Source organism: Bos indicus x Bos taurus, chromosome 15, assembly GCF_003369695.1.
Source record: "Bos indicus x Bos taurus breed Angus x Brahman F1 hybrid chromosome 15, Bos_hybrid_MaternalHap_v2.0, whole genome shotgun sequence".
NCBI lineage: Eukaryota > Metazoa > Chordata > Mammalia > Artiodactyla > Bovidae > Bos > Bos indicus x Bos taurus.
In genome coordinates this window covers 2,330,741-2,340,233 of record NC_040090.1, presented here as the reverse complement: position 1 = coordinate 2,340,233, position 9,493 = coordinate 2,330,741, and the positions used below count along the sequence as shown (strand labels likewise).

General features: G+C 42.6%; 1 protein-coding gene across 1 annotated transcript; it reads left to right on the top strand.

The window, feature by feature from the left end:
- Nucleotides 1–97: 97 nt before the first annotated feature.
- LOC113905991 (olfactory receptor 1S1-like) lies at nucleotides 98–2,402 on the top strand. Its single transcript, XM_027564024.1, has 3 exons — nucleotides 98–110; nucleotides 647–774; nucleotides 1,422–2,402. Exons 1-3 carry the CDS (start codon nucleotides 98–100, stop codon nucleotides 2,400–2,402), a joined length of 1,122 nt encoding a protein of 373 aa, XP_027419825.1.
- Nucleotides 2,403–9,493: the final 7,091 nt, after the last annotated feature.

Here is a 9,493-nt window from a genome sequence, read left to right as displayed (position 1 = left end):
AAACCTACATGAAGACTTGGCTCTCTCTCTAATCTCTGAGGGATGAAGATTTTGGAGATAATGGAAGAGAGAGAAAAACTGAGAGGGAGACAATACTATGAGAGCAGAGGGTGAGACCCGAACCTCTTGGCTCTCAAGCCAGTGTTCTTCCCAAGGAAAACCATACTCAGTCCAATACCCCTGCCCCGGGTAACACCTTGGGAGGTTCTCGTCATTTTCTGATCACTTTTACTATTTAAAAATAAGTTTTACCTTAGAACTAAAGGCTCACTTCCAGGTGGCCGAAAGCCTGGCCCAATTAGAAACTTCAGTTTCACATCCTTCGCAGTCTGTGTCCTCCCTTCTGAGCTGAGTCTGCTCTGCAGTGTGGGGGTGTATCGCAGGGAGCCGCAAGGAGAAGGCTGGCAGTGGAAAGGGACATCCTCTGTCTGGTGCCATGGGATACTAGGGGGCGGTGAGTTGCAGGTGGCAGGCCTGCTCCACCGTGAGAACACTTGGGATTCTTCAGAGGCCTTTCAGGGACTGGTCCATGAAGCATTTCCTTGACAAAGGCGATGAGCTTTCTCCCTGATCTCTCTATGACTGCCTGTTTCCTAAGACAGCCCCTCCCTGATCCCTTATTCTATAACTTCCTCTTCCCCAAAAGGCTTCTTCCTGGTTGGAGTCCCAACAAGGAAGCTTGAGCTCAACGACCTCCTGCAGCCGCCACTTGGCCTGTGGGCAACTCGCGCTGTGTCCCCTGTGAGGATGCAGGACGGTCCTGCCGTATCAGTAGTGAGCTGATGCACTGTGCCTCCCATCTTCCGACAGAGAGGAAAACACAAGACTTTAGGCTCTTACGTGTCCCCTAAACTTTCTCCATTCACCCAACATCTAACCATAAATGAAGTAATTGTCTGGTCTCCCTTTCTTGTACACCTTCTCCGAGAACAGTTCTTTTGGGATTGTCCCTTGAATTTGAGTGGGAAGAAGAACCCACATATAGTGTATTCTCACGAGCACACCTAACACTCAGTTGGCTACTCCCAAACTCTTCACTTTAATGACTCTTCAAAAGGATGTAGGTGAGTGGTGGGGAAGGTCTTGGGACCGGTTAGTTCATTTTTAAGTAATTCCTTCAGAGCTATCTCACATCTTTAGAGAATGGAACATACCTCATATATTGTCCTCAGTTCAGGGCTTGTCACTAATTTGGAGCCAACTGTAAAAATCACATTCAGAACCATGTTAGAGCTTAAAACATATTCATCGAGAAGTATCTATCATGTCCCTGTCTTTTCTTTCTAAGGCATTTCCTGAGTCTCTGCACAGCTGAAATAGTTCCCTTATTAAGTAACCTTTTTCCACCCTTCATTCCCCTTCAGGCTTCCCCGTGACCCCAGTTGAATAGTACCACATTGGGTTTCCTTGTGGGGGTGAAGACTTTGCGGTCCTTTCTCCAGATCAGCAGAAATATGCATCTAGGAAACCAAACGAGCGTCTCCGAATTCCTCCTCCTGGGACTCTCCACCCAACCTGAGCAGCAGGAGCTCCTCTTTGCGCTTTTCCTGGCTATGTACCTGGCCACCGTGGTGGGGAACGGGCTCATCATTCTGGCCATCGGATTGGACTCTTACCTTCACACCCCCATGTACCTCTTCCTCGCCAACCTAGCCTTTGCTGATATTTCCTCCATTTCCACCTCAGTCCCCAAAATGCTGATGAATATTCAGACCAAGAGTCCATCCATCTCCTATGAGAGCTGCGTCACACAGATGTATTTTTCTATTGTCTTTGTTGTCATTGACAACTTCCTCTTGGGGGTCATGGCCTGTGACCGCTTTGTGGCTATCTGCCACCCTCTGAACTACATGGCCATCATGGGACCCAGGCTCTGCCTTTGGCTGACTGCCATCCCCTGGGTCCTCAGTAATGCTGTCGCCCTGACACACACCCTTCTGCTCCTTCGACTGGTCTTCTGTGATGGCAATGCTCTCCCGCACTTCTTCTGTGACTTGGCCCCACTGCTCAGGCTGTCCTGCTCAGACACGACGGCCAATGAGCTCGTGCTCTTTGTCGTGGGCTCGTCGGTCGTCACCCTGCCCTTCGCCCTCACCCTCATCTCCTATGTCTGCGTCGTCAGGGCTGTCCTGAGACTCTCACCCACAGAGGGGCGGTGGAAAGCCTTCTCCACCTGTGGCTCTCACCTGACAGTCGTGTTCCTCTTCTACGGGACCATCGCAGGGGTCTACTTCTTCCCTTCATCCTCTGACCCTGACAACAGAGACAAGATTGGGGCGGTGCTGTTCACTGTGGTGATCCCCATGATGAACCCCTTCATCTACAGCCTGAGGAACAAGGACATGAAAGGGGCCCTGAGGAGACTCCTCCATGGGAGAAGGGCTCTCCCTGTGATGCCCTGAGCATCTGAATTACTTTGTCCCCATTGCAGAATGGATGATTCTGCTCAGAGTTCATGGCATAGATGCGATGGTTTAACTTTTAGTGGACTTTCAGAAATCTGCTTCCTATTCCAGTCACTGCGGGGCTGGGGCTTTTCCACACAGCACTGGTCTTGGAAACAAAGTGCCTGATGCCCGTGGTGACTCACAACAGTAACATACATACTGATTATAATCTATGCAACTAGAGAATTCTGTGAAAATTGTTCATGACTTAGACAGTAAGACGTGCATGTAGTACCTATAGTTTAGCTAGTGCATCTTTGAGGACAGTGGTTACCAGTTCCTTCAAACTACATTACTAAAAAGCAGGTGTAAAATCCACCTGCTTTTCTATAGGTTACCAAACATCCTCTTAACATCCTTCCTCGAGTACCTCAATATCCACCTTATCCCATAGCTCCAACAGGAACTGTCACTTGACCTCTGCTTTCTTTATTCCACGTGGATCAACATGAGACCTAGATTTTTCCTCAAGGGGCTTCAGATCTGGCCCAGGTCTGCTGCTAACTCTGTGTGACAAGACGTATTACTAACCTGCAATGTGACTGCTGCTGCTGCTAAGTCGCTTCAGTCGTGTCCGACTCTGTGCGACCCCATAGACGGCAGCCCACCAGGCTCCCCCGTCCCTGGGATTCTCCAGGCAAGAACACTGGAGTGGGTTGCCATTTCCTTCTCCAGTGCATGAAAGTGAAAAGTGAAAGTGAAAGTGAAGTAACTCAGTTGTGTCCGACTCTTAGCCCACCAGGCACCTCCATCCATGGGATTTTCCAGGCAAGAGTACTGGAGTTGCAATGTAACAAGGGATCTAATAACAGCAAATAAGGTTTTATAATGGTGTGCATCATTAAAATCCACTTATGTAAAAAAGAATATGCAGAAGGAGATGCTTGGGAGGAGTCAGCAAAATATTAACAGTGGCCATGGCAGGTTATGTTTTCCAAGAATGGATGCAGCAACATTTCCGTCCCACATGCTCTTGAAGGGCTTGCCACTTCCTCATCAAGAGGTGGAGTCTGAGGCCCTTCCCCTGAACCTGGAGGACTGTGGGGGTGGCTTTGACCAACAGAGGATCCCAGAGTGGTGCTGCATGATCCCCGAGGCTCTTAGAAAACCCTGTACACTTTCCTGTAGCACTGTCTCAAGAATGCACTCTGGGGCCTGAATTAGCATGGAAGTAGTCCCTCTACTCTGAGGTCGCCCTGCTGGAGAGACCACAGAGAGTCAGAGAGAGACGCACAAGGTATCCCAGGTGTTTCAGCCAACAAGCCTCTGAGTCTCCTGCCAGGCACCCGCCACAGGAGGGAGTGAGACTCTGGCTGATATTCTAGCCTCAACACTGATGGCAAAAATGTCACGTTTCACAGCTCTAAGTGAAAATTGCCTGGTTGTCTTCAGTCAATTCCTAGAACTCTGAGACACAACAATCAAATGACTACTATTATTTTAAGCCCCTTACATTTGGGGTTTGTTATACAGCAGCATGTAACCAAAATGGTGGTTTTGTTTCATGGGTAAAGTGATCAATACTATATCTATTAATACTATGATATTAATAATATCATTTTAACATTTTACAGTGACTATCACTCTAGGAAGAAATAGAGCACTTTTTAAATTTAATTTTAAGGAATAAAGGCTGTCTTGCGTACTAAACCATCATGCCAGAATCTTCTAGGTTGCATAAACATCAGTTAGGCAGAGATATAAGTTTCTCTCTTTATTGTGATTCCATTAAGCCCATATTTGATGGAATAAAACAGTGATGATCAGATCTTGCTCATTTGGTTTGAATTGTGCCTCATCCCTGTGGACCTGTCCTGGACCTCTGTTACTTCTGTCTTATAGATCCTACAGAAGGTGTATTCATTCTAAGATATCGCTCCATCTGCAGTGAGTAATGGGGAAGTTGGCTGGTTAGAAATAGATTTAAGTGCAGGTTGGGAGTTTTTTGAGAAATTAAATTAAGATCAAGTTTAGGACACAAAAGACAACTAATTAAGAAGATAAGGAATCACAAACTTTTATGAAAACCTTGACAATTTTTACAGAAGAAAGACATAAATCTGTACTTAAATTCTTATATTTCCCTGAATCATTCCTCTGTCATTTTCAGGGAACATCTATTATAAACCTTCTATTCACCAGGCTCTAAGTCTGGCCCTGGGACTAAAAGAATGAATAATTCACAGTCTCTGTCTTTAATGCACTCACAAACTAAAGAAAGAAACTGAAAAAAAAAATTAAGGATTTTTAAGACTTGAGAAGCAAAGATGGCATTTAATCAATAATTCATCTCATTAGATTTAGAAAGCATAAATATTTTGTGCAAGAGACAGACAACCAAATTTTATAACATTCTTGTTCTTTTGTGTTCACTATCCCTGAGAAAAGCAAATTTAATCTTTCTGAATAAATTAATAGAAAACCTTGCCATCTAAGTGTAAGTAACACAATTGCAAGAGAAATATCTGGGGAAAAAAAATCGATACATTGAGTAGAAATGATTTGTAAAACTTAATGCATAAAGTGTCAGGAAATATTTGTTATTTCTTCACCAAACAAATGTTTTTTGAGTACATAGTGAGTCAAGGGAAACGGCAGCAGCGTTGCTTTCCTGGCTGTTGCTTCGTTGTACATGAGCTAGATGATGGGCTCACAGTGCTGGCTTTCATACGCGGGGACAGGAAGGCCTGTGACAGGAAAAGTGAGGTCAGGCGACAGACAGTGTCACAGGTGGAAACAGCTATTTTAAGTAAGGAAGTTCAGGGGTTGAGGAAGGCTTGTTTCAGGTATTTGAGCTGAGAATTGAATAGAATTAGGGAGTGGCCATGACAAGATCTGGAAAAACACATTCCAAGAAAAGGGAAGAGCAGATCCTTTAATAAATAAATAAAGATCCTGATATGAGACCATGTCTGATATATTGAAGGGATTGTAAGTGCGTAGGACTAGGGGGAAGGGGAGGTAAGTATAGTCCTGGAGGCAGTTGGTGCCCAACCTGGTTGAATTTTGGAGGTCATGACAAAGAGTCTGAATTTTATTCAAATACCTCAAGCACTTAAAGCCATGAGATGAGATGAAACTACCCAAGGAGTGGCCTCAGAGGGAAAGTAGGGCCTATGACTAAGTCCTGGATGCCTCTGATATTCAGAAATAAGGAGCCAGCAAAGGAGGCTGAGGACAGCAGCCCAGGAGGCAGGAGACAGAACAGAGTCGGGAAGATGGAGGAAGGAAGTGAGAGCTCTTCCAAAGAAAGGGGGGATCAACTGTTTCAAATACCACAGGGGCCACCATCACTCCCGAAACCACACATCCTCATCTGCCCTCTTCAGTCCATGCTGCTCTCGTCCTTAGCCATCTCCCCACCACATCTACATCCTCAGGGTTGAATTCAGATTGGGAATGCCCCCTTCAGAACATATTTCTCAGAAGATGGAAACATCTCAGATTTCTCATTTGCCTCTGTCTTCCTTCCATGGCTTATGTCTCTCTCTGTAGTCTCTTTTTAACAGAGGAATTTAGATGACTCAGAATGACAAATCCCATTTAAAACTGACCTATGGCTCTAGGCAATACCCTTGGTGACCTTTTTTAACCAGCCAAGAATACTCAGGAACATCCTCTGCTTTCTTTGACAATAAAAGTATTAGTACACTGCAATAAGTATGGTTTCTCTCAGAGAAAATGAACACTATTTACATTTCAAAAGCAATCCATTTAATTTACCACATTAATAAGCAAAAAATTAAACTGTTTGATCATTCTAGTGGATGCAGAAATTGATTTTGGACAAAACCTAGTATTCATCCCTGATTTTAGGGGAAAAAAACAACAACTCTTAACGAACTAAGAATCAGAAGGAACTCCCTTAACCTGGTAAAAAGTCATCTGTGCATAATGAAAGCCGAGAGACTGAAGATTTCCCTAAGGTCAAGAACAGGAAAGGGATTTTCATTCTCATCACTTCTCTTCGATACTTTATTAGAAGTGAATAAGTCAGCCAGAGAAAGACAAATATTATCTGATCTCACTTATAAGTAGAATCTAAAAAACTCAAACTCACGGAAATAGATATTTGTGGCTTCCAGAGGCAAGGGATAGAGGGTGGGGGCACTGGAGGTGAGGATGAAGGGTGGGGAACTGGGGTGGGGGTGGTCAAAAGGCACAGGCTTCCAGTTGTAAGACAAATAAGTCCTGGGATGTAATGCGCAACATGTTGACTAGAGTTAGTGATACTATTCTGTATATTTGAAAGTTGCTAGTAGACTACATCTTACACGTTCTCATCACAAGGAAAAAATTTTGTAACTATGTCAGGTGGTGGATGTTAAGTAATTGTAGCAATCATTTCACTATATACACATATATCAAATCATTTTGTACACTTTAAATTTTTGTCATGTGTCAGTTACATCTCGATAAAACTATAAAAATTAAGTAAATAAATAAAAATATTAACTAAGACATGTAAGACAAAATAATATCCCAGAGGCTCAGAAAGAAGTACCCAAGGAGAACTCATGGTAGCAAACTTGGATTAAGTTCAGTTCAGTCACTGAGTCATTTATGACTCTTTGCGACCCCCATGGACTGCAGCATGTGAGGCTTCCCTGTCCATCACCAACTCCTGGAGCTTGCTCAAACTCATGTCCATCGAGTCTGTGATGCCATCCAATCATCTCATGCTCTGTCATCCCCTTCTCCTCCTTCTTTCATTCTTTCCCAGCATCAGGGTCTTTTCCAAGGAGTCAATTCTTCACATCAGGTGGGCAAATTTGGAATAAAAAACAAATAAACCTGGTATTGATGGTTCAAGCCAGTACAATAAGGCAAGAAAAAGAAAACAAAGGCTGATTTGTGAATTCCCATCTCTTGGCCACCAGTGTGATTTTTCTCAACATTTTTTCTTAGACACATCCAAGCAACGCTTTTCTAAAATTTTTATGTCCTCAAAATGAAAGTTTCTAGAGTTCAAAAGATACTATCCATTTAATCTAGGAGCTTCATTTTCTCACATACAACTACGAGTATGTGAGTTGCATGTGCTGCACACGTTACAAAGTGCCAGCACATCAGGGCTGCAAAATACATGGTGTTGGCGGCTTCCTGTCTCTACAGATTGAACTTTTATCTTTTCTTTACTACGTAAAAGGAAAAAGAAAAATGGAATAGCAGTAAATGTCAGATTGAGTGTTTATATAGGTCAGGTAGGAGATCATAGCAAGAGATTGTGTTTATGACAGTGACGAGCTCAGGCATTAGAGTGGAGCCCCACTCTAGCATGTCCTTGACAACCTTGGGACAATCACTCAACTACTGTTTACAGGTAGATGAGGCACTCAAGTCCCAGGTGCCTCATCTGCCTGTAAACAGGGATGATAGTAGAACATGCCTCACAGAGTTCTGGAGAGTGTCAAATGAGATAAGTCCTATAGCAAATACCAAGCATGGGCTTCCGTGGTGGCTCAGTGGTAAAGAATCTGCCTGTGAGTGCAGGAGATGTGGATTCAATCCCTGGGTCAGGAGGACCCCTTGGAGAAGAAAGCAGCAACCCACTCTAGTATTCTTGCCTGGAAAGCCCCATAGACAGAGGAACCTGGGGGCTAAACAGTCCCTGGGGAGCAAAAGGTCAGACGTGACCTAGCGACCAAACAGCAACAACGAGAAACGGCAAATGTCACAATTCCTGGAAGGCAAAGACTGCCTAATGAATACGCTGTCTATCTAAATCTATCCATCTATCTGCCTGTGTCTCTACCTAATCCTCATCATCATTAATATTATTCTTATTATTCAAAATCCACAGACACATGGCAAAACCAATACAATATTGTAAAGTTAAAAAATAAAATAAAATTTAAAAAAATCCACAGACACAATAAGAAAAATGATGACAACATAAATGATAAACTTTGGAAAATTTCTTTGGATTAAGACAGTAGTTGTATCTATAGATAGATATTTGGTTTTCCAGATATTTTTGCTTCATGTGTCAAATATTTGTTGTGACAGGCAATGCCAATTTATTACAAAATTTGAAGTCATTATCAAGTGATTTTAGGGTGCCTTCTCTCTCTTGAAGTTTATAGAGTTTTTATGGCTTACTTCCACCAACACAACTTGAAATTTAATGAGTTGTTAATGCTAAACAAAATGACTTTTAATTTAAGATTCAAAGTTTTATTTCCAGTTACATTACTAGATTACGCTAGAGCTCACAGGGAGGGATATAGACGAACAGGTGAACAAATGAAAGAACCGAGTGCTGGTGGCAACTGTGAAGGATGAAGCAGGCTGAGGAAGAAGCCGTAAAGAGAGTGAGGCGACTATTTTATAAAGTAGTCCAGGGAAGGCCTATATGACTTCCCTAAACAGATAACATCTAACAAGCAATCTGAAATGACTTGAGAAGTATTCCAGGCAGAGAAAAGGGCAAATACAAAGCTTCTGAGGCAGGGGAATGCATGGCACTGTCCAGGAAAGCAAGAAATCAGTGTGAGTAAAGCGGGTGAGTGGGTAGGAGAGTGATAAGACAAGGTAACAGCTCAACTTAGGTATTATGGTGAAATCAGCCACTTCAAAGCATTTCTGAAAAAAAGAAAAGATGAAAGAAAATAGCCTTAATAATATCACTGCACTATTTTTAACATAATGTAGAGAGATGGTAGTCTTAAAATTAATGTAAAAAAAGTCTTAATATTCTTTCCACTTTTAGTCTAACGTGACTATTTATCCTTTGGAAATTGTCATGTGAACATGCTTTCTCTTACCAAAACCCTCAGTAACAACTCAAACTTTAACTTCTAAGATGATGTTATTATTTAATCTTATTAAAATGTGTCAAAACCCACATTTACTTCATTAAAATATTTTATTCAAAATGATTATCATATTTCTGCATTTTGAATGCTTGGACCTGTTCCAAAACTAAAGAAATAAACAAAATTTGACAAAATTTTATGTTCAAGTCCCTACATGGCTGTGAACATTGAGTTATGACATAGAGTAGGTCTAAGAGAGATGAAATAACTTCTGTGCATTTCACACCA